This window comes from Trifolium pratense, linkage group LG2 (assembly GCF_020283565.1).
Source record: "Trifolium pratense cultivar HEN17-A07 linkage group LG2, ARS_RC_1.1, whole genome shotgun sequence".
In the NCBI taxonomy this organism is placed as follows: domain Eukaryota; kingdom Viridiplantae; phylum Streptophyta; class Magnoliopsida; order Fabales; family Fabaceae; genus Trifolium; species Trifolium pratense.
Genome location: NC_060060.1, coordinates 31,818,061 through 31,842,186, shown reverse-complemented (window position 1 = coordinate 31,842,186; position 24,126 = coordinate 31,818,061). Strand labels below are relative to the sequence as shown.

General features: G+C 33.5%; 3 protein-coding genes across 5 annotated transcripts; 1 reads left to right on the top strand and 2 right to left on the bottom strand.

The window, feature by feature from the left end:
- Positions 1-1,901: 1,901 nt before the first annotated feature.
- On the bottom strand, positions 1,902-5,937 carry LOC123910461. The gene is made up of 7 exons (XM_045961570.1): positions 5,666-5,937; positions 5,482-5,581; positions 5,152-5,272; positions 4,775-4,896; positions 4,000-4,121; positions 3,754-3,913; positions 1,902-2,937 (listed from the first exon to the last, which is right to left on the bottom strand). Exons 1-7 carry the CDS (start codon positions 5,790-5,792, stop codon positions 2,829-2,831), a joined length of 861 nt encoding a protein of 286 aa, XP_045817526.1. The 5' UTR covers positions 5,793-5,937; the 3' UTR covers positions 1,902-2,828.
- A 3,327-nt stretch (positions 5,938-9,264) lies between these two features.
- LOC123910460 (importin-4-like) lies at positions 9,265-18,430 on the top strand. 2 transcript variants are annotated; one of them, XM_045961569.1, is made up of 22 exons: positions 9,265-9,312; positions 9,345-9,690; positions 9,797-9,929; positions 10,328-10,464; positions 10,573-10,618; positions 12,719-12,931; positions 13,031-13,534; positions 13,642-13,779; positions 13,890-14,105; positions 14,185-14,274; positions 14,350-14,594; positions 14,687-14,775; positions 15,202-15,242; positions 15,830-15,860; positions 15,952-16,074; positions 16,152-16,369; positions 16,448-16,543; positions 16,646-16,758; positions 16,940-17,075; positions 17,250-17,354; positions 17,462-17,796; positions 18,174-18,430. In XM_045961569.1, the coding sequence occupies exons 2-21, from the start codon at positions 9,416-9,418 to the stop codon at positions 17,660-17,662; spliced, it is 3,150 nt and encodes a 1,049-aa protein (XP_045817525.1). In that variant the 5' UTR covers positions 9,265-9,312; positions 9,345-9,415; the 3' UTR covers positions 17,663-17,796; positions 18,174-18,430. The 2 variants fall into 2 exon arrangements, with proteins under 2 accessions (XP_045817525.1, XP_045817524.1); XM_045961568.1 differs by lacking the exon at positions 9,265-9,312 and having other exon boundaries at positions 9,344-9,690.
- Positions 18,431-21,438: 3,008 nt separating this feature from the next.
- On the bottom strand, positions 21,439-23,809 carry LOC123910459 (uncharacterized RNA-binding protein C1827.05c-like). 2 transcript variants are annotated; one of them, XM_045961566.1, is made up of 10 exons: positions 23,677-23,809; positions 23,383-23,474; positions 23,154-23,268; positions 22,999-23,054; positions 22,782-22,829; positions 22,579-22,676; positions 22,150-22,219; positions 21,917-22,027; positions 21,777-21,828; positions 21,439-21,656 (listed from the first exon to the last, which is right to left on the bottom strand). In XM_045961566.1, the coding sequence occupies exons 2-9, from the start codon at positions 23,467-23,469 to the stop codon at positions 21,781-21,783; spliced, it is 633 nt and encodes a 210-aa protein (XP_045817522.1). In that variant the 5' UTR covers positions 23,470-23,474; positions 23,677-23,809; the 3' UTR covers positions 21,439-21,656; positions 21,777-21,780. The 2 variants fall into 2 exon arrangements, with proteins under 2 accessions (XP_045817522.1, XP_045817523.1); XM_045961567.1 differs by having other exon boundaries at positions 23,658-23,745.
- Between the last annotated feature and the right edge of the window lie 317 nt (positions 23,810-24,126).

Below are 24,126 nucleotides of genomic sequence, written 5' to 3'. Positions count from 1 at the left end.
AAAACGACGACCATATAACAATGACAAATTGACAATAGACATGTTTAAAGTTTGGCCATATACATTCTTTGGGACCTTCTTCCAACTTCAAAAGCCGTATAAATTAGTAAGAGTTGTATAATTTCAAAATTAAAATACAAACATACACTCCGTACATTTAAGTGCTATATTTAGTCAGATAATACAACCGTCCTCGTCCGTGCATTGCACGGATTCCTAACTAGTTAAAATACAAACATACACCCCGTACGTTTTCTAGCTTTTACAATGTATATAAGAAATTATTTTTTGTGTTAATCATTAATTTTTAAAATAATAAATTCTAATAATTCAGAGTTCAACCAAAAAATAAGTAAAACTTGATTAAAAAAATGTTTCACATATTAAAATTTTTATTGTATGATCTGACATGGATACTATATGTTTTTTTTTACTAAAATGGATACTACATGTTGATCACTTGGTTTTATGAAATTTTATATGGTTTGGTTTTCCTCTCAAGAAATTGTGGTTGGGTTAATTTTTCTAAAAAAATGAAAATAATGATTTTGCCAACTCCACCAGAGTATGGAAAATAGAAGATATTAGTGTCTCTAATATTAGAAGAAAACAAAAACATCAACAAGAAGACTACATCTATCAAACCCATTTTCGCTGCAAATTAGAAAGAAAAATAAATAAAAATGTGATGTGATATGAGAAAAAGAAAGAAATAAAAATGACGTAAATACCTAATGTAAAAGAAGAAAAATCGAAAAATAATTTGTATACGGAAGTACATGGATTTGTTTGGTTGAGTAAGGGGCATGATTTTCACTATGGTTGTCAACTTCTCACTAGCTTGATTTGGATCATGGTGCTTTTATTTTGTTCCACTTTTGAATACAGAATATATTACCAATGATATTGGAAAGAATACATTATGCCTTTTCGGTGTGACGAGGAGCCAGTACAAGAAACAACCAAGATGAACTTCATTCTCCAAAGACCACTATACTACTCACTAGTGCTTTTGTTAGGAATCAAAGGATTTGCGGGAAAAAGAAGAGTGAAATTCAAATAAAACCATTTCAATAAAAATGGTAAATTTTAGAAGAATGCATCGTGTATCGGATGAAAACCAAGAACGACGGCCAATCATATTACTCTGAAACACTTTGTGGCAAAGAGAACAGATGATCACCAAGAACAGTAAACCTCATCAACATAGGAATCAAAACATTGCATGGTTAAAAGTACAATGGTGATGGCTAAGAGATCAAATGATGACTAAGATGCTTTTGACATGAACAACTTAAGTCATTGAATAAACAGAGGATTCGATTATAACGATGGATTTAAGGTAAAAGGAGAAGGGGACCATTGAAAGCTTGAGGGAGAGTAAAACACACAAAGCTCTATTTATATAGAGCTTAATGCAATAACGAACTAACTAATGAACAATCTAAACTCTAACCCCCTCTTCTTCAAAACTTTAATGTTAATCTTCTGTCCTAAAAAAAGGCACAATATAAGAGTGGGGCTTAAATCCATAGCTGTTTCGGCTCCGGGGTGTCAAAAGAATACTTATTACATAGAACACAACTCTTTCCAGATTTTAGTGCTTCATTCTTTTCCTACAGCAAGATTGAAGTTTGGCTGAATAAATGACAGCAAGTTCAAATGAAAAAAAAAGGAAGTTCCCAATGTTTGTTATGTATAGTTGCTCTCCTATTTTTCTTCAAATCAAAATGGATGGCACTCCCTAATCAGTATTAACAGTACACAATCTAAATGTCCCGACCCAAATTCATGGTCGGTATGCAATGAGGGTAAATCATTGACTTAATACAATTCCAAACTATACAAAATACAAGCCTTCATAATTGGTAATTCACATAAATATTTCATAAACACCAGTGTGGTCATCAAAGGGCCTAAAGTAATTTCATATCAATTACTTCATACATAAAATTTCATCAATAATCAAATTCAAATATGCAATACACAAATAATTAAATAATTCTATAAATGTCATCTATTATTATACTATGGAGCTTCTAAGCAAATGTTTGGAAATGTTTCCCAAGTAAAATGCACTCCCCCGTAAAAACTATCTCTAATAACCTTGGATTGGAGGTGTGTTAGATGGCTTGTGAACATGGTTCCAAAAACACGCTGAATAAGATTTATAATAAATGCAAAAAATAAATGTCACAGACGATAAGACAAGCTCGCCAAGGATAATCATATCCAACTCATTTGCAGTGTCTTTGGAACCAAGTTCTGATGGAAAATCTCATGCCCCAAAGCACATTTAACCGTTAATTTGAAAAGCTACAAACTAGAGTGGTAGCTCAGCTCATGTTCTCAACGTAAAACTCAGTTTTTTCCATACGCATGCTATATCACTTTGGAGAGTAAAACCCAAAACTATTTCTTTAAGATACTTTGCATCAATTCAGAGCGACTATAAGCATATCAAGATATCAGGAATGTCCTAACATCTATATCTTACCAGGTAAACCTCATAAGTTCTGTAAGCACGGTCTAACATATCATTGGAATAGTTGGAACAATTTCTCGTGCCAACAAGCACTACAAGTGTATGAAGCAGGTGGGACAGTACCATTATTGAACTAGACAAGACATCACATTCAGATCTAAAATGGTCCTTGCTATTTGATAAGGATCAGGAACTATACATATTATAAGCTAATTACAGTTAATGTTGTATGAAAGTTAGCTTACTGTGGTTTGTTTTACCGAGTCCATGATCATGTGTTACAGATATTCTGCAATAATCTAGTATAAGCATTTCTTGTGGTTGATGGAAATGTAGACAGACATTACTGTGGCTCTTCAACCTCCACCCTGGAGTAAGTGTAGCTCTCAACATTTGAGTCTCCATCTTTGACCTTTGTCCAGGAAATCCTCCATATTGTATACAAACTTTGCCTGCATGTAGACCACAGCAATCATAAAACATCAAGACAGTGGTCAAACTATGATATTGTAATTGTAACTCAGTGTTCCAAACCAGCAAAAGAAAATGAACAAGTTCTCCAGTAATGCTACAATCATGGGTGGTCGGTGGATATTGATTCAAAGAAACAAGATAGAAACAGTTACTTTGTTGATTAAATCGGGGTTCCTAAACTAGATGCATGTGTAAATCCCCTTGCTCTTATTGACATGGGATAGGAAATTCTATAGTAAGTCTGTCGATTTTGCAACTCAGGTTTATTTGGTTAATAGTTCAAATATATGAAATATAAGGTGCAAGAGTTATAATTATATAGTATCCTTTTTTTTACAAGAGTTATACATCCTGGTAAGGGAAACAATTAATTTAAGACAGAAATAAATGCAGCAAGTACAGGTATTTAATATTTTTATAGTCCTTATAAAATTAAAAAAAATTAAGTTTAGTTCCTAGATAAATTTTATTCGACTTAAATCTCTATTTTTAGTAATTTCTACATAAAATGGGTGATTTTAGTCTCTGCATTTAGTCCCTACAAAAAGAAATATAAGCACTACAATTGAACAATTTATACAGGGACTAAACTTGAAAATTCATTAATTTTATAGGGACTAAAAACATATTTAATTCAATTTTATAGAGCACATAAGGGCCTAAGCCTGATGCCAAGTCATTTTGAGTTAACTGCATATTCCCATAATTGGGGAATGTTCTTCCACACAATTCAAGCTCGGTTATAATTAAGTCCATCAATAATATGCAGTTTACTGCTGGGGACAAGCATATACCTCTCTGGTTCCAAACTCCTCTTTGCAAGCATGAATGTCAAGAAGACAGGAACCATTGCTGCAAATAAGTGCTTAAGTGTATGACCGCTGACAATATGGTAAGTCCATTTGTAGACGACATCATCAGTGGCCTCTAGTACCTTAGCTAGAAGATAAAATCCTGCGAAGAGTTTACTGAAAAACCTTAGAACGTTGGTGTTTATAATTAATCTCGAGATAAAACAATACTGTAATAAAATAACAAACCTGCAGCCCAGAGCCAATAAGTTGAATGAGTGTACATTGGAGGCAACAAAATAGCCATGAGTGGAATGGCAATGCATGGTACAAATTGGATCAAAGCATACGGACGGAGGTCATCGAAGAACCTGAGGATAAATGTAAGACGGGTAATTATTTCATGAGTTAAAATTCAGTTGAATGATCGAGTACTTACATTAAACCTCAAATGGGTACCACAAATGAATAATAGCATTAAAAAGGACTAGTCTAACTTCTGGCATTCTGGACTATTTTGTGATCAATGACTCATATAACTATAAATAAATGGAAAATATATTTGCAGAATTCACAATGAGTTTTATGTTGTATCCATATGAAGAACAACATTCTTCACTTATCGTTGTAAAAGAATGAAACATGTCAAACAAGAGGTGAAAGTAAAAATAATCCATTACAGGTTCTTCATCAATGACTGAACTTCCAATAACAATATGAGACAAGCAAATGAAAAATTGTGAATAAACCATCATTTTAGTCCTTCAAAGTGTCAGGAGCTATCTCTATAGTCCTTGAATTAACTAAGATTACAAAACCATCCTCAAATTTGTTTCTCGTTAGTTATTTTGATTTTTGAATGTGTCTTCCTTTACTCCGTTTGATCTATCAAATTACTAACAAAAGATACACTCCATGATGCTTTCATGGACTATAGTGACACAATCTCACACTTTTAGGGACCAAAATGAGTGTTTAAACTAAAAACTGTACACAAAAGAAAATAAAAGGGCAGTGAGCTTGCCTCCAATACACAATGCTAATTACACCAGCCAAAACTAGAGGTACAATAGAGATCATTCCTTTCCTCTCATCAACCCGCTCAATGATGAATATCGCAATGATTGACGTAAAAGCAATTGTCATCTGAAGTGATAAGCAAATTAGGAATTAAAACTGACAGAGACTAAAAAGAAGGGGGGGAAGGGGTATTAGGGCCTGTTTGGATTGGCATTTTTCATAAGCTTTTCCAACTTATTTTCATAAGTTCTCAAAGATAGCTTGTGAAAACAGTCTGTAAGCTTATACATAAGCGCTCGTGCTATAAGTTGTCTATCCAAACAGGACCTAGCAGACAAAAATTGCATCTATAACTAGTACTACAGAAGGAACTGAACTCACAGGTAACCTATCCCACACAAGAGTATCATCATTTGGGTTTAGATGATAGTATGAAGATCCAAATGCAACAGCAGCCACACCAACATAGAAGCATGTCCAACCCCATAGTTCACCTTGTAAGCTTTTGGAATGAAAAATTATTCATATCAATCATCAATAATAACAATAGCAACACAACATATAATAATATTCATATGCCATCGGAGCAGGCTGAAATCACTTGATGTCAGGACTGAGCCCGAACCATATTAGACGGTCCGATTGACCGGATACTATGATGAAAACCAAAATACAATAATATTAATTAATTAATATGAAAAAATAGAATACCTTAGCTTAAAGTAGTTCCCATAATGACAAAGTACAAGTCCAATGAGACCAATAATGAGAAAAGGGAAATTGGATATGACATTAAGTGCATTAGGAATGCCTACAAATTATGAAAATAAATCAAATTAAACTAAAATCATACGCAAACAGAGAGTAGAAAATAGGGTTTGTTAGTTAGTAATACCTAAAAAGGTGCGTTGATCGGCGAAATTATGGTAATCTTGGGACTGAGGAATAGCTGGGGTTATAATCATGAGTACTATGAAGCAAATAAGAGCTACGGACCAAGCATAAACGCTGCGTTTTCTCATTTTAGCGTTCGAATAACTCAGATCAATACGATAATGGAACCAACAGACGAAGGAGGAAGAATGGAAGATATCTGAGAAATGCCGTGTATAGTGCGGTGAATACAACTCCCGTGGCGGTTTGGATATTTGACTTCAATAATTAATTATCATTTAATATTGTGCAGAATAATTTATGAAAAAAAATTTATAAAGAAAAACAAAAAAAAAAATTATAAAGACACGATTTTTGTTAGTAAAAACTTGTAAAAATTTATTTATTTAGAAAGTAAGTCAAGTTCAAACCGGTAAGGAGGAAAAAAAAACCTTAGATAATATGAATAAAAATCACACATGTAACTACATAAAAATAAATAAAAAATGAATCATCGTTTTATCTTGAGCAATTGTGCTTAGCTGATGTATTAGGATTATCTACTCCTCGTGTTATTTTCTTGTAATTTGTTTTTGGCTTATGCCCTTTCTATTGCAATAAGAAAAAAAATTAAACTATAGTGTTTTCTTTTTCTTAATGTGATTTTTTTATTACCAAATTGATGTGATTTTTTAAAAATTGCTTTTTAAGTTAATATAGGCTTTACCACTTTCAAGTGATTGTTATTGTATTTAAAAATGATATTTAAAATATCTGAAATATGTTGAGTGGTTGGAAGTATCGATGCTTCAGTCTACCTGACAATTATTTTTCTTAAGTCGGTTGTTAAATCTACTTAATATTACAATATGTAGTATACTATGATTCCCAAAATTGTTTGTGATGAGATTTAAAAAATTTAGTGTGGTTTTTTGTGGGGGGTATTGAGTAGGGTAGGAAGTCTCACTTGGTGGACTTAACATGTGTTGTCGATTTAATTCACATAGTTAATATGGTTTTAAGAGAGTGTACCTTATGAATGATATTTTTCTCGTGAAAATGATGTAGAACATCGTTAACATGCTATATGATATTTGGTGAATGAGTCTCCTTAACAAGTATGAAGAGGCACCAACACTCATCAATTTGTCATATATAGTGCACATAGGTTGCCGCATGGGACTATTCGAGCTATTGATTACCATTAAAAAACTTTGTGGGAGTATAGAGGACCCCAAATACATTCATACTTTCATATGGTCGATTGTATGTTACCGTATTATGACAAATTTTTACATGAACAAATGGAGAGTGAGAATTTCGCCTTTTTGCATTGTTTGTAAGAGATATGTTTAAACATTCATCTATGTGTTGTGAGATATGCTAATGCCATTAGGCATAGCTTCACCTTTCCTTTTTAGTTTTGGCACTAAATCCTTTTATATGGATTCTAAGAGTTGAGTTTTAATTAAATCAATAAAAGTGGGATTAAGGTTATCAATATCAACTAACATGTAACTTTGTTATTTGTCGGGTCTTGAGGATGTGGAGAAACAAAGTAATTTTTTAAGAAAGATAGATATTTGTACTACTCAAATACTTCATTGTAATCATAATTTAAATGAAAACGATTTATATTGGATTGGGGAAAAAGCTTTTGAATGACCGAATAAAGCTTAATAGTAGGAGGGCTTATATGGGTTGCAGAGATATTGGGATGCAACAAACTATTCCGCAACCTTGAAGGAAGATGAATAAAACATTCAAATGCCATTGAAGTGTGTCACACGCTCACACCCTTCCTTCCAAACATAAACTTTTAATGTATTAAAAAAGTTTTTGTATTTTCTTCGTGAATATTTGTTACTTAAAAACTTAAAGGACTTATAGATGCATTTTGCCAAATAATATTATTTAAAGATGATAAGTAGAGTGTTCGAGGTTCAAACCTCGACCCATACATATAAAATGCGATGTTCCTACCAGTTAAGCTAAACTCACAAAGTCAATACAAAAACTTTTTTAATAAATTAAAAGTTTATGTTTTCTATCGTATATTATTTTGTGAATAATTACCTTAATGTTCCGTTTAGTTGGAATGAAGGAAAGTAGGAATGAAGAGAAACATGAAAATCGATGAATAAACTTAAACTAAGGACTCGTCTGACCCAGTTTTTTTTAGAGTTTATGCAAACAACTTATACAATATAAATTAGATTTTATGCTATTTTATAAGTTCACACTAGTGAAAATTGTAATTTTATAAGTTATTTTATCATAAACTACATTGACAAACTTATAATAATATGAATAAGCTGTTTGCATAAGCTCTAAAAAAAGTTATGTCAAACAGACCATAAATCTTACTTCAAATTCATTCATTGATTTTCGTATTTTTTTCCTTCTCAATTTATTTCCTTTCAACCAAACTTACCCCTAAATGAAACCCTTTTACTACTCAATGTTTTAAAACCTGGACCGGTGATCGACCCGGCCAAGATACTGGGTCACTGGTCGGACCAGTGGGTCACTGATCAAACTGCATGACTATTGGCCCGGCTTATGATTTTTTTTTTAAATTAATGTTCATTCTCTCCCCAAAACCGGTTTGGTTCGCGCGCGGGTTTCAACGATTCCCGGTTCAACCAATGAACTGACCGGTTCAAGGCGGGTTTTCGCTGGTCATTTTGTAGAACCGGTTTTGCAGCTTATCCGAACCGCTCATGCACCCGGTTCCCGCCCGGACCGGTCAGATCGGCCGTTCCGGCCCGGTTTTATAAAACTATGCTACTACTACCGTACATAGTAGTACATACCCATAGGGGGTGTATATGGATTGAGCAAATCCGGTCGACCCCGTCAAACCCACCCAATCCAACAAAAAAAAGTGGGTTGGGTCGGACAATTGGGTTGATATGGATTTCAAAAGTGAAAAACCCATAAAAAAATTAGGTTCCGGGTAATACCGGACCCAATCCAAAAAACTCATTGACCCACTAGTGTTATGTTTTTTTGAAATATTTTTTATAAAAATACTAAAGGTTTTGTCATTTAATCGTTAAATATTTTTATTGTAAAAATAACTTATACTACTTTTTAAGAAAATAAAAAGATTGAATAATTTTTATAAACAAATATGATAATTAATCGCACTATTTAAAAAATAAATAAAAAGATTGAATAATTTTTATAAATAAATATGATAATTCATTGCACTATTTTTAATAATGAAATAAAGTTACGATATTTTTCAAGAAAATACAAGGGTGAGTTATTTAACTTATTTTTATGGAAAAATATGATGATTCTTCATTTAGATGTTTAATATTTAAAAAATAGAAAAATAATTTGAGTAACCCACAACCCAACCCAATTCAACCCGGAAATTACTGGATTTTTATAACCCGACCCAATGTTGTAACGGATGGTTATTTTATATAACCCAATCCAAAATACCCTATATGGTTCTGATTTTGGTTTTGACCAAACCCAACCCAAACCGAACCACGTGCACCCGCTACATACCCACTCGTAGAGACATAGACACACACACGGGGGCACGGCACGAGCGAGAGTGACTGATAAGTGATAAATAACAGGTGAGCAACAGCAGTAAAGTAGTAATTTACCAGAGAGAGAGAGGGGAGAACCAAAACCCTGTTTTGCGGCAGCAATATTTATTTAATTAATACACTACTACTAAAGTGTGACTATAAAACCTTTCTTCCACCAAAGTCACTTTGTGTGTATTCAAAGCAAAACCCTCACAAAAATGGCGCAGTCTCTCGAGCTTTTGTTGATTCAATTCCTTATGCCAGACAACGACGCTCGTCGTCAAGCAGAAGACCAAATCAAACGCCTCGCTAAAGATCCTCAAGTCGTTCCTGCTTTGATTCACCACTTACGCACCGCCAAAACCCCCAACGTCCGTCAACTCGCCGCCGTCCTCCTCCGTAAAAAAATCACCGGTCATTGGTCCAAACTCTCTCCTCAAATTAAACAACTCGTTAAACAATCTCTCATCGATAGTATCACCATGGAACACAGGTTCAGTAATTATCATATTTCTTAATCACTTTATTATCAATCAATTTATCACACATTTTAGCTTAATTGATTGATTAATTAATTAATCTTTTTTTTATATGTGCAGTCCTCCTGTTAGGAAAGCCAGTGCCAATGTTGTTAGCATTGTTGCAAAGTATGCAGTTCTGTCCGGTGAGTGGCCGGATTTATTTCCGTTTCTCTTTCAATGTAGTCAGAGTCCACAGGAGGATCATCGAGAAGTACGTTACAATATTTTAATTTGCTTTCATTTTACTTCAATTGTAATTTAAATCATGTATGTTAAGCGTTCCGCTAATGTTTCTGCTTACCATTTAGCTATATTTGCTTTGGATTCCATAGACTCGGTTTGGATTAAGGATTGCTCTCCTTTGTTTAAATTGATTTAGCTGCTTAATGAAGTCATTTTCCTGAAAGAAAAAAAAAAGTTAGATGAGAACAACTCTGGCATATAACTATATTAAAATTGGATATATATATTATACTGCATTTGCATTGGCTATTTATTTCATTATTTGGTGCTGCTATGTGAAATCTGTAATGGAATTTGAGAAAAAGACTTGGATCTTAGAGAAGAAAATTTCTGACCTAGCTTTTGTTGATATTGGAATGTTATTAGGTGGCATTAATTCTATTCAGTTCTTTAACCGAAACAATTGGGAATGCTTTTCGGCCGCATTTCGCAGATCTGCAAGCTCTTTTACTCAAGTGCTTGCAGGATGAGACTAGCAACCGAGTTCGAGTTGCAGCTCTCAAGTAAGTTAGCATCTGTTATTGGTTCTATTGTATATGTACAAACCTCAACGCAATTATTTATTACAATATCATGTTTTTGCTTACGAAGAACTTTGCCAATTTTGCCAGGGCGGTGGGATCTTTTATGGAATTCACTCATGACGGGGACGAAGTGGTATGTCAGTGTTGTTCATGTGATTGCAACTATAATAATAACGTTTTTTTTCCTTACCAAACTATAATAATAATGTTTAATATTTGTTGTTTCTGTTAATTTTCATATTTTTTTCTTCATGTTAGCGAACTTTGTGTGTTTCATTAGCATACAGTATCGGTATTTAATGAAGGATTTCCATGTTGGGTGTGATAAGTTCACTATTAAGAAATTTAATATGTGACTATTGGGAACTCAAAGAAAAAAGAGATGGAAAACCATATAGGAAGAACCAAAATATCAGAGTTGTGCTATTGAAAACTGAATAAAAAATGTGAATGGATGTCCCACTAGGGTTTCCCCTTCACAAAGGATCTCTTAAAACTGTCAAATGTACTGAACGAGTCTCCCTAATCTGATTTCCCCTTTATTTTTTTTTTATATCTAATCAATCTCCTCTAACCGATCTACTAATGGGCTAACTAACAGAAAGAACAGTTGGCCTTATTCTATCTGAATCTATTGTAATGATACATCCTAACAGTGACACATTGGTAAAATTAAATTTATTTACTGCAATCAACTCCCTGTCTAGAACTGTTAGAATATAAGAAAATATATGAATACTCTATTAGAACCATTGGAAAAATGGTAAAAAGAAGGAGAATAAGAAGAATAAACAATGTATAATAATTTCAACCATACCAGACAAATTTGCATTAAATTTAAAGCCTTAGATACTCCTTCATGTTTCATAGGCCTTCTAAATGTTTATTTTTTGTTAAGCTCATGCGACTTGTGGAATTATCATAGGGCGCCAAGAAATATGTTGACACGAGAAGTATATTAGGAGATTTCCACATTATGAGTGATTTCTTGTATAATCAGCATTTTTAGGAATTTAAGTTACTTTAGTGGTGTCAATACAGGGTCTTAGTGACAAAATGTTAATCAGCATTTTTAGGAATTTAAGTTGAGAAGTGCTATGGTCAAACTCTCAAACACACTCCATTCCTCACACTCTCTCTAATTGGGCCACGTCATTATTTTATTTTAATAATTAATTTGTTACAGTGGTTTATTTTATTTTATTTTATTTTTTTCTTTCTAAAAAACAAACACTCCAACACGATCTATCACCATGAGTCCATCACCCTGCAACCTCTATTTTTCTTTACTGGTGCACCAATCTTGGTATCTCTGCCGCCGCATGACAGTGCTTCCCTTTGGTGATGCGGCGGTTATGATGCTCTGGGAATTCGACAACGACGATGACAGTGAGAGGTATAGACATGGGCGACTTGTCGGTCTTGATGACATGGCGTAAGGCGGTGCCACAGTGCACGGTGGGTTGATTGTTTTGTTTCCCTAATTAGAATAAAAGGAGAGTGCAACAGCGGTAATACGACGTCGGGCGTTGTTGTGATTGTACACATGACAAATCTGATTTTGAATGGATGCGGTGGAAGAGAAGGTTTATGTTGGATTAAGGTTGTTCTGATGTTTTATTATGGAAAGATGAACAACAAATGTGAACTCAGTGTGGTTTGATGGAGGTAGATTAAGAGATTGATGAAGTATTGTAATTTTAGTTATTAACAATGGAGAAGGGTGGTTGGATGGAGAAGAGAAGACAACCAAACAAAAAAAAAGCCAATTAAAAAAAATAAATAAAAAACATTATAAAAGGTGGATGACGTGGCCCAATTAGAGAGTGTGTGAGGAATGGAGTGTGTTTGAGAGTTTGATATTAGCATTTCTCATTTAAGTTTCTTTATTGGTGTCAATACCAGGGTCTTAGTGCAAACTGCTGTACTCGCTACCCAATATTTTGCTTTCTTTTTTGGGTACTAGTGTGAGCTTTAGTGAAGAACATGTGTTGTCTGAAATGAATTTTCACCCAGCAAATTTTTTTCTTTCTCACGATGTTATACATCATTGGTAGTATTAGTAACTCAACATTGATGTTCTAATGTACATCACATTCATGTAAAGCTACAATGAAACTGGTTAGATGCTTGTAATCAACTTATCAGTGTATTGCTTATATTATGTTTGCTTTTCTGCTGCATATTGTATACTTAATTCAAGTTTAACTTGAATTTTATCATAAATATACAGGTTAAGTTTCGTGACTTTATTCCAAGCATCTTAAATGTATCAAGACAGTGTCTTGCCTCAGGAGAAGAAGATGTTGCCATAATTGCTTTTGAAATTTTTGACGAGTTGATTGAATCTCCTGCACCTCTTCTTGGAGATTCCGTCAAATCCATAGTACAGTTCTCTCTTGAGGTTTGCTCAACTCAAAGTTTAGAGCCTAACACACGCCATCAGGTTGGTTAGGATCATAAAGTATATTGCTATGACTTTTCATACCCCTGCTTTCATATTTGTTTTGCTCACTAGCTTGATGTTACTGGCTTTATCTAACAGGCCATTCAGATTATTTCATGGCTGGCAAAGTACAAGTCCAGTACTTTGAAAAAGCATAAGCTGGTCATGCCTATCTTACATGTTTTATGCCCTTTGCTTGCTGAATCAACCAATGAAAACGATGATGATGATCTTGCACCTGATCGAGCTGCTGCAGAAGTTATTGATACAATGGCTCTGAACATCCCAAAGCAGGTTTTCCCACCTGTTTTTGAATTTGCTTCTGTCAGCTATCAAAATGCAAACCCTAAGTTTCGGGAAGCATCTGTTACTGCACTGGGTGTCATTTCTGAAGGTTGTTTGGAACTCATGAAAACAAAGCTGGAGCCTATTCTCCATATTGTCCTGGCAGCTCTCAGGGATCCAGAACAAATGGTCAGAGGAGCGGCTTCCTTTGCTTTGGGTCAATTTGCTGAGTACTTACAGCCCGAAATTGTTTCCCATTATGAGAGTGTCCTTCCCTGCATTCTAAATGCTCTTGAGGATGCATCTGATGAAGTAAAGGTATACATTGGAGAAGAGAATGGTTTATCAATACAGTAGAATAATAGATTATCTGCTACTACCAAAAAAATGTCTGCACTTATGAGCATTACATTTAATCTGTGCAGGAAAAGTCATACTATGCTTTGGCTGCTTTTTGTGAGAACATGGGGGAAGAAGAAATCCTTCCTTTTCTAGATCCTTTGATGGGAAGACTGTTAGCAGCTCTCCAAAATAGTTCCCGCATTTTAAAAGAAACGTGCATGGTATGGGGAGGATTCTGCATGCTGTAAAGATTGCTATAATCACGATGAAACATCTTTTGAGTAATTATTTTGATATTTAATCTATACTTTCCTCCTTGACACCCTTGCAGTCTGCCATTGGTTCTATGGCTTCTGCTGCAGAGCAAGCTTTCATTCCTTATGCTGAAAGGGTTTTAGAGTTGATGAAAAACTTCATGGTGCTAACCAATGACGAGGATCTCCGTTCACGTGCAAGAGCAACAGAACTAGTTGGAATGGTTGCAATGTCCGTAGGGAAAACGAGAATGGAACCAATATTACCTCCTTATATAGAAGCTGCAATTTCTGTAATTACCTTTACATTATTGCTGATTTTGCATTTGATCTTCTTCCTGGAATAATTTGATTTTCTTCTGTTATTTTCAGGGGTTTGGTTTGGAGTATAGTGAGCTTCGGGAGTACACACATGGATTCTTCGGCAATGTTGCTGAGATTTTGGGTGACAATTTTGCACAGGTTTGTTTATATTGACTTAATGTAATTCCTATATCATGCTTACTCTTACCAGTGAAATTTTGTATTGTTAAACAGTATCTTCCTCATGTTGTGCCACTTGCATTTTCTTCCTGCAATCTTGACGATGGTTCTGCGATTGACATTGATGAGTGTGATGATGAAATTGCCAATGGATTTGAAGGGGTTTCATCAGATGATGAAGCTCATGACGAGCCAAGGGTTCGTAATATAAGTATTAGAACTGGAGTGTTGGATGAAAAGGCAGCGGCAACCCAAGCCCTTGGCATATTTGCACAGCATACAACCATCTCTTATGCTCCGTATCCTTTGCTTGAATTACTTTTCGTTTCATTCATTTCATGACAGATAATCAACATTAAAAGGTATATTTGGTTTCTTAAACCATGATAAGCTATTTGGAGGAGACACTAAGAATCTTAGTTAAACACTCTGGCTATTTTCACGGAGATGTCAGACTTCAGGCAATCATTGCTCTAAAACGTAGGTGGAAACTACTCTTTTTCCTGCAGTTTGTTTCATGCGTTTAATGCATGGAAGGAACTTTGTAGTTTTCGTAAGAAATTGTTTCTGGTTGTATCAGCAAAAAATGCATTTTATCATCTTTAAAATTGTTCTTAATAAAGCAGACCCTAGAATCCCATTCCAATACATTAAAACTTGCACTAGAACCATGTCATATCATATATTAATACAAAATCAACGAGGAAAAGAAAGAAGCGGATAATTTAGTAGTGGTAGTAGTGGAAGTAAACTGCCCATTCTACATGGTATTTTACAAGTTTACTTATGTAGATTGATATATGCACATTTTTCTATCTTATATGTGTTCTCATATCAGTTTTATTTTATTGACTATGTATATAATATAATCATTAAATGCTGACGTGTGCTTGATTTTAATTGCAGATGCATTAACTGCAGCCCATGCAATCTTCCAAAGCCAAAATGTAAAACAATCCCCCCCTCCTTCTTTTATCATTCACCTTTTCCTTTTTCGAAAATGAATTTTTGTTTAATTACCATTTTGTTTCCTGGTCCTATATTTTTTTTTCGTATACACTTACAACAGTATATTACAAATACAGGTGAGAAAGTCAATGAAAATGATAGGAAGTGAGAGAAAATTTTAGACAGAACCTGAGAGTTTCTTGTTGTAAACTTGATCTGAAATTGATGACTTTAATATAGAATGTAAATAATTACCCGAATTACTGACTAGCAAGTGAACTACTGACTAGCAAGTGTAGAAGCTGCTGAAAGCAACTAGACTACTCTACCAGCTAAATGCACTACTAAGTGCGATACATTTCTCATAAACACACCTCTCTCTAACACATTTGCAATGAGAGTTGTCATTTTGATTAGTTGACCATTGTTTTTCTTTTGATGATTGTTATGTGGAGAGGGTTACTACATAAAAGTATACAATAAAATGTGTCTTCTCTCTGAATTTAAATGTTTGCTCTTTGGTTTTAATTCTTTTTCTTACTGACATCAATCTTACTAACATCAAAATTTGCACCACGCTTTTCAGGAAGGGGCTGCCAAAGCAAAAGAAGTTCTTGGTGAGAACATTACCTGGAGTCTGGAATTTGTTTTTAATGTTATTGGATGATGTGCTGTTAATTTATCTACCGAGTCTGATTGATTTTACAGATACTGTGATGGATATTTTCATCAAAACTATGGTTGAAGATGATGACAAGGAAGTGGTTGCTCAAGCTTGCACTAACGTGGCCGACATCATTAGAGATTATGGTTATGCAACTCTTGAGCCATGTAAGCACATAATTATTTGACCTATCACTTAATGTTGTTTTGCTGAGTTGTTGCTAATGTGAGATTTGTGATACCAGACTTGCCGAAGCTTGTTCACGCAACTTTATTGTTGCTCCAGGAGAAATCTGCTTGTCAGGAGGTAGAGTCAGACAGTGAAATTGATGATGAGGACAGTGCACATGATGAAGTGCTTATGGATGCAGTTTCTGATCTTCTCCCTGCATTTGCAAAGGCCATGGGTGCTCAATTTGATTCCATTTTTGCACAGCTATTTGATCCTTTGATGAAATTTGCAGTGAGTTGGCAACCAATAAGTTTTACAGTTAGAACCTAGAATTAAATCAAAAACTAATGTCTTCATTTTGAAATTCAGAAAGCATTTCGTACCCCTCAAGATCGGACCATGGTTGTTGCCTGCCTTGCCGAAGTTGCTCAGAATATGGGTTTTCCTATTGCAGTTTATGTGGATGTAATTCTGTTGCTTTTTTTTTTTAATTTCTAATTTTATTTATCTGTATGAGCATTTTGAGAATTGTAATTGTTTTGTAAAATGTGATATTATATGTTTCAGAGAGTGATGCCTTTGGTGCTTAAAGAATTAGCCTCATCTGAGGCAACAAATAGAAGGAACGCCGCATTTTGTGTTGGAGAGTTGTGTAAAAATGGGGGCGATTCAGCTTTGAAGTATCCTTTTTCTGCTACCCATTTGATTGGTGTACACTAATCTTTCTGTTATTTTTGGTCTGCTTATGGGGTATGTTTATATCATTATTTATGTCAATCACCATTAGTTGTAACTTGTATGTAATTTATGATTGAATCATGTACCTCTGTATACATTGCATTTTCTTTAATCCAATACTAGATACTATGACAATATATTACGTGGGCTTCACCCCTTGTTTGGTGAGTCTGAGCCTGATGATGCAGTTAGGGATAATGCATCCGGTGCTGTGGCAAGGATGATTATGGTACACCCTGAGTCTATTCCTTTAAATCAGGTAATTTCCTGCTTTATTTTTTTTCCTTCTTTTCACTTCTCAGTTCTCACTTAATTAAATATGAATTTAGGAACACTGTAGCAATATAGCATATTTCACTTCTAATTTTGCTATGTTTAATTTTGTTTTTTTATACTTGATAAGGTAAATGTTTTGTTGTCTTTTGTTTTACAGGTTCTGCCTGTTTTCCTGAGAGTTCTTCCATTGAAAGAAGACCGCGAGGAGTCTTTGGCTGTCTATAGTTGTGTCTCTGCTCTTGTATTCTCATCCAATCCACATGTAATTGCTTCTTTATAGAAATGTTGAGATTCTTTGCTTCTTTTCTTGTTCCTCCGGCAGTAATATTGTCCCTACCTAATTATGTTTGTCCATTTTTAAACGCCCAGATCCTTCCCCTCATCCCTGAATTAGTCAATATTTTTGCTCAAGTGGCGGCATCACCTATCGAAACTTCTGAAGTCAAAGCTCTAGTAGGCAGAGCTTTTTGTCATCTAATTTCACTATATGGACAACAAATGCAACCCATTCTGAGCAACCTCTCACCAGCACACGCAAATGCATTGTCAGCATTTTCCACACTGAGTTGACCGTGCAAGCAATGAGCAAATTGAAAATATTATCCAATTCTTTGTTTTGCGTATCAAGTGTTTTGTGAAGAAATGACATGTTATAGTTTTAAGTGGAGCTGTTTGGGATGGCAGATGATCACCGCCTTTATCAGGTATGCTGCCTTTGAGAAATATTTAAAATTGTTTGACTGTTTAACGTCTACAGAACACCATACACATGGATTTGGATCCTCTCCTTCACTATTTCTCTACACGTCTCTCCCAACTCTCTTAACCTCACTCTCTTCATTAAAAAATAATAAAATTATTAAGAAAAAGTGAGGTTAAGAGGGAGATAAAGTTGGGAGAGAGATGTAGAGAAATGGTGGAGAGAATCCAATTTCTACACATATCTCTGTCCTTATGATCTTGACTGTTGTAGCAATTTCTAAACCCTCGCCTTTAAGTAGCGATTGTTGCTTTTTATTCAACTACAGTTTCTGTTCAATCAAACAACTTAACATGAAGGTTATTACTTTTATTTTTGCAGGTTGCTGCTGTTCCTTTCGGTGTCTTCTCAATATTTATTTTGGAGTCGCTGGTTTTTCTTCATGATTTTATTTATTTGTGTTATTATTTTGTTTTTGGTAATATTCATTTTTTCCTCTATCATGAAATTTTGATGTTGTCTTTGTTTTCACTAGTTTGGAGGGGTGAAAGTTGTGTCCTTGAGGTTTATGTCGAGAATCTGAATGTTTTAAAAAAGTTATACGTGATATTTTCACTAGTTTTGTGCGTGATATTTCATTTGTTGTCTGTTTCCAACATTTTCTTAAAATCAAGTATGGTTTCGATAATGTAGTTTTTGAATGAGGAAAAATAATCGAATTTTGGTCCATAAATACACAAAAAAAATAACGATTTTTTTGGATGTGCACTTCTAAAATGACTCTGGATGGAAAATACTTCCTCCTAAGAAATATTACTTCAGATCATTAGTTTTTGAGTCAGATCCCAAAGTTTTTGTAGAAGTTAGAAGTAGATCTTAGAACTTCTGATATGATCCCATAAGTACAAAATTATTTGACAACTACTTTGAAATTAGAACTCATCTTTTTTGATGTAAAAAGTCGTAAATTTTATGGCAAAGTGCATAGATTAAGACCAAAATTACAATACATATAAAATAAAGCCCAAAAAATCTGACTTAAAAAAATGGTCTATAAAATGCGATTCACAATATTAGCTTTAAATTTATCTTATAACTTGTTATATATATATATATATATATATATATATATATATATATATATATATATATATATAGAGAGAGAGAGAGAGAGAGTGTATTCGGTGAGAACTGATAACTATTGTGAGAAACGAGAACTATTATTAATAACCATCAGATTTAATTGACGCAATAGGTTAAAAATCTTCCACTCAATTAAAATCTCGTGTGATTTTATTTGTGCAAATTGAAAAATCTTTCTATATATATACTTTCCTAATTTACTTCTATAATCTTTACTAATTTATATTTATGCATCTATCCCACCAAAACTTACCACTCTTTTCTTTTGTGCCGAGAATTTATTTCTCTGACTTTTGGCCTTTTTTTTTTTTTTTGCCTTGTTCGTGTACGTATCTCTTTCTTGAGTCTTTTTTTGCATGATTTGTGTATCGAGCTCTTATTCTAGGGCCCTTTGGCTTGACTTTTTAGGTCTTATAAGCTATCAGAAAGATAAAAGTAAAAATAATAGTTTTATAGAAAAAAGCTAAAGTTGTTTTGGTGGTTGTTTTTTTAGCTTCAAAGCTACTCCCTCCGTCCCGATTTATAAGAGAAAAAAAAAACACACTTATTAAGAAATGCATTTAATATTCTAAAATCTATCAAAAACATAATTTTGTTTCCAAAAGTACCCCTATTAACTTATTCAATAAAAAAGCAAAATCATTTAATATCCTACTCCTAATTTCTAAGTACCCCTAATTTCTAAGTGCATCTCGGTACTCCATTTAAAAGTAACTCTGCAACTCCATTATATCATATTCATTCCATTTGAGAATTGCAAAACGTGACCCACACAAAATTAAACTCCAACATCGGTACTGTATTACCAGTAGCACTGCAATCCTAATAATTAATTGTTTTGGAAAATATAACAAGGGGTATTTTTGGAACTATAAAATTAAATTGGTCAAATTTGAGTATTTTTCCTTATAATTTGGGACAAAAAAAATGGTCTTTTTTCCCTTATAAATCGGGACGGAGGGAGTATTTTTAAGCTATAAGTTATTTGGTAAAATATATTTTTAAAAACTTAGTTTTTTTTTTGACAATCAAGCGTATAAATAAATATTTTAAAAATAAAAGATAAGTATTAAAGTATGTATAAAATTTCATAAATTATTATACAAAAAAAAACTCTGAATATTTTCTTAAAAGTAGGTTTCAAGCTAGCTTATTTTATTCAATTTTCCACATTGAAAAAAAAAATTGCTTTTTATAATTACGAGCTTTATTAAAAAAGTGTTTGGCCCAACTTCTCATTTTAAAGAGAATAAAAAGCTAAAAAAAGTTAGGCCAAACGAGCTCTAATAAATTTTTGTAGTATTTAGAAAACGTCTTCGATGGTATTTTGAAAAGTATAGTGAGAGCTTGATTGAATATGAATTACGAATACTACTTAGATTAGGCTTGGGCTGCCGGCTGGTACACCGACACGACGCCAACACTTCTAATTACACTGAATTTAATTATATCATTTTTTAAAATTATTATATATGTTGACGTGTCAGTGTCTGTGTCTATATTTGTGCAGTTGAAAAATCCTAAATTTATTATCACGATGTGAATTGTTATAATGAGCAGTTTTAATTTGAACCAAAATTGCTTTTGGATACATAATTACCAACTTGGATTTTAATGTGTTTTTCATAAAACAAAATTACTTAGTTAGATATAATATTTAAATAAAATCATACCCTTAAATTAAATTAGCATAATAATTAAATATTAGGGATCTAAATAAAAATAACAAATAAAGTATTAGATCTCCAAACTTTTTTTTTTCTAAAAGAAACAGTTAAAAAAACAACAAAAATTTAAAATAAAAAACTATCAAAATGTTCTTTTCTTTAAATTTGTCATTTAAGTTAATTAATGGGCTTGTGTAAAGAAAGAAAATTATCGGGCTTTTAGAGCCCAATTCCATCTTCTCTAACCTAGAGAAAGAGAGAGTGCTGTAAAATTGTAGCCGCCGTGCAACTGAGAAGCAGCGCTGCTGCACTCAGTGTAAATCTGGTAAGCTTATATACTAAGTGTTGCTGCTGCACTAATATTTGTTAAGTTTAATTTATTATGTTTTTTCCCTCTTCTCTTTGTTTCATCTACAAATCTGAGAAATTGAAGAAGTTATGGGTGTTTTGGTAAGTAAACATGTCACTGGAAAGTTGAAGATTGTACTCGCGTTTGATCTAACGCAGAAGCTTGGATTTGTGGCTTCAGTCAAACGCACGTTTGGCACTTGACGTACGATATATAGACTCACGTTTAGGTTTGGCCAAACATCATATGAAAAGTAAAAACTCACGGTCTGGAGAAAGAAACATGAGTTTGGAGATTATACACGCTCAACCAAACATACACTAAGTTGTATAATAACTATTAGTAATCAAGTGATGATGTACACTTGTATATAACTTTCTAGATTACTTGAATAATTAGTAGAATAAGTGAGTTCTAGATTTGTATTAGGATAACTATCAATTCCAGTAAACATGTCATTGCTAACGACCTACAATTTAGGCAAATATAAAGAGAATTCAATATTTATCAACTCGCCATAACGAAGGTGTTTAACTGCAACAAACACTAATGGATAACACTTCTACAAATATTTTTCATAATGTTTATAAAGTCTCAAAATTGGAAGCTCTTGCCCCTCCAAAGAGGATATTACATTAGTAATTTTTAAAATCCTAAGAACACTTGTCATCCCTCATAACATGATAGACCAGCATCAATCTTCATCTGGGGAAAAAAGGTAACAAAACTAAATCAGTTAAATGTGAACACAAAATAAATTCAGGATATTCTGAAAATCATCTATTTTGGAGCAGGCTGGAGGTTACACAAATGTGAACATGTTACCTACTCAGTCTTCGAACTTTATCTTCTTTGGAGCAGACTGGAGGTTACCGACCTAAACAACAATTAGACATAACATGAGAAAAATTTACGACATGGACTATCAAAACAACTAATCAGTAAAAGAAAGGCAAAAAGCTCACAATCTTGGGACATTCATATTCAATGCCAGCAGCCTCTATCCTTTTACGTCGTTTTTGGTCACGTTTCATAACCCTGTCGATCAACTTTCTGTGTTCTGCCAATGTTCTTTCCTGTAATGACAACAACAATGAATACACTTTCTTTTTATACAAAGCATCAGACTAACAGGATACAAAAGATATACTTTCACTTCTTTAAAAATACATATATACTTTCGCATCACACTAGATACCTTGTCATGTCGCTCTCGTTCAATTTGGAGAGAGTCCACGGGTTTGTAGCGGTAATTGAATCCTTTCCATCTACAAAGAAAAACCTCACTTTTCATTTATTCTTCTTGATGATATTCAGGAAAGAAACAAATTATTTAACCTCGGGAAAGAGATCAAAATAAGCATCATGTTTATCTAATATCTAGAATGATAGCTAAGCTTGTCTGCAGATATCCTTTCCTTTCCTATGACTCTAACCAACCCCCTTCCCCCAATATCCCCCCACCCAAAGATTGTGTATCCTCCCATAGAATTTCTTATTTTCTCATAATAAACAACTAGAAATAGAAAAGAGAATATAACAGTCTAACCATTAAGAAACTTGTGATGAAGCCTTAACAAATATATGTATCAATAAAGATTTAATGAACTACTAATTAGTAACTTACAATCTGGGATGAACATGTTCTAAAGGTACCACGGAAACCTGAAGAAGGTGTTCGAAAAGCAAATAATTGTGCATAGTATCGGCCACAATTTTTGCTACCTGCAAAACAAAGTAATATTAGCACAAACAAAACTTTACAATAAATATAATAAGCCAAAAATTAAAATTACAACACAATAATCAGAAAGATGAAACAAGTTTTACCTCAGGAGATTCAAATTCAATGTACCCAAAATGTCTTGACTTTCCAGTCTGTTAAACAGAAAAAAGACATGATCAATATCAATCGACAAGGAGCAATATATTAAATAATAATTAGATACAGTAAACAAAGCAAGCCACAAACAATTAAATTGATCACATGATACAGTACAAGTATAAGCAAATACAGGCACAATGAAAAGATGTTTATGAACTTCACCTTTTTATTTCTGGCAATTCTCAATCTCTTAATGGTACCAAATTGTGCGAAATAAGCTGCAAAAATCAATTCATAAGCATAGATCCCTTCAAGCTAAATCAAACAACAATCTAGAAATTGAATAAAAACAATAACCATAAACTGTAATCAACTACCTTCCATCTCCTTCTCATAGAATCCATGTGGAATCCTACCAATATACAAAACAGGGGAAGCATTTTCCAATGGTTTAAGATTCGGAAGTTTGTGAGCAGGACCGCCTTCCAACGGCTACAAAAAATCAGAATCACAATAATAAGCAAGCAACTAAACAACTATCAAATACACACACTATAGAACAAATATACAAAAAATCAAAAATTGTGATAAAAAGTGTTATCATACCAAAAAATCAGCAGCTTCAGATGGTTTAATAGCATTAGCCTTTTTCAAACTCTTCTTGACAGTAGCTTTCTTTGCTTTGGTCCCCATCACAACTATTAAAAATTGTAGAAACAACTACTACATAATTAGCGATAAATGAATAAGAAAATGGAAAAATCTAAACTTATGCTTAAAAACCCTAAAAACTTGGTTTTCAATTGATTTTACTAAAATTTTGACTGTGATAGCTTGCTCTACTGATAGTGAATGATTATTATTATATAGAATTTGATTACCCTTTCGGAATGAACGAACCTGAAACGGTGGTTGAAGGTGGCGTTTGTAACTGTGTTAGGGTTCAGAGCAAACACCGATTTCGTTACTTCAACAATTTAACTGTTTTCTTTTTCTTTTTCTTTTAACGACGATGAACCGGGCTGACCCGCTTCAGTGCTGCTGGTTAAGTGGGCCGAATCAAAAGTTGTATATAAAACTACTTTTACTCCCCCACCCCTTATTTCTATATTTATTTTATTTGGAGGATATTGATGTGAAAATGAACTAATATAAGATATATTCAGATAACTTTTTTAAGGTATTTTTGTTTCACTAGAATATCGACCCGTGCGGTGCACGGGTCTGATTAACTGTAAGATATATAATGATTAAATAAGATATGATAATTTCAATAATGCAAGGTATATGAAAAAAGTTGAGTAACATTAAACGATAGTTCAACAATAATTTTGGATAAATATTCATACA

What these genes read in the sequence shown, in the direction of transcription:
- LOC123910461 (XM_045961570.1), bottom strand. Translation starts at nt 5,792, where the DNA reads ATGAGAAAACGCAGCGTTTATGCTTGGTCCGTAGCTCTTATTTGCTTC. An exon ending in CGATCAACGCACCTTTTTAG is followed by an intron (nt 5,582 to 5,665) that starts GTATTACTAACT and finishes CATAATTTGTAG; the next exon opens with GCATTCCTAATGCACTTAAT. An exon ending in ATTAGCATTGTGTATTGGAG is followed by an intron (nt 4,122 to 4,774) that starts GCAAGCTCACTG and finishes ATTTATCCTCAG; the next exon opens with GTTCTTCGATGACCTCCGTC.
- LOC123910460 (XM_045961569.1), top strand. Translation starts at nt 9,416, where the DNA reads ATGGCGCAGTCTCTCGAGCTTTTGTTGATTCAATTCCTTATGCCAGAC. An exon ending in ATATAGAAGCTGCAATTTCT is followed by an intron (nt 14,106 to 14,184) that starts GTAATTACCTTT and finishes TGTTATTTTCAG; the next exon opens with GGGTTTGGTTTGGAGTATAG. An exon ending in AGTCTATTCCTTTAAATCAG is followed by an intron (nt 17,076 to 17,249) that starts GTAATTTCCTGC and finishes TTTGTTTTACAG; the next exon opens with GTTCTGCCTGTTTTCCTGAG.
- LOC123910459 (XM_045961566.1), bottom strand. Translation starts at nt 23,469, where the DNA reads ATGGGGACCAAAGCAAAGAAAGCTACTGTCAAGAAGAGTTTGAAAAAG. An exon ending in CTATGAGAAGGAGATGGAAG is followed by an intron (nt 23,055 to 23,153) that starts GTAGTTGATTAC and finishes TGATTTTTGCAG; the next exon opens with CTTATTTCGCACAATTTGGT. An exon ending in GAATTGCCAGAAATAAAAAG is followed by an intron (nt 22,830 to 22,998) that starts GTGAAGTTCATA and finishes TCTGTTTAACAG; the next exon opens with ACTGGAAAGTCAAGACATTT.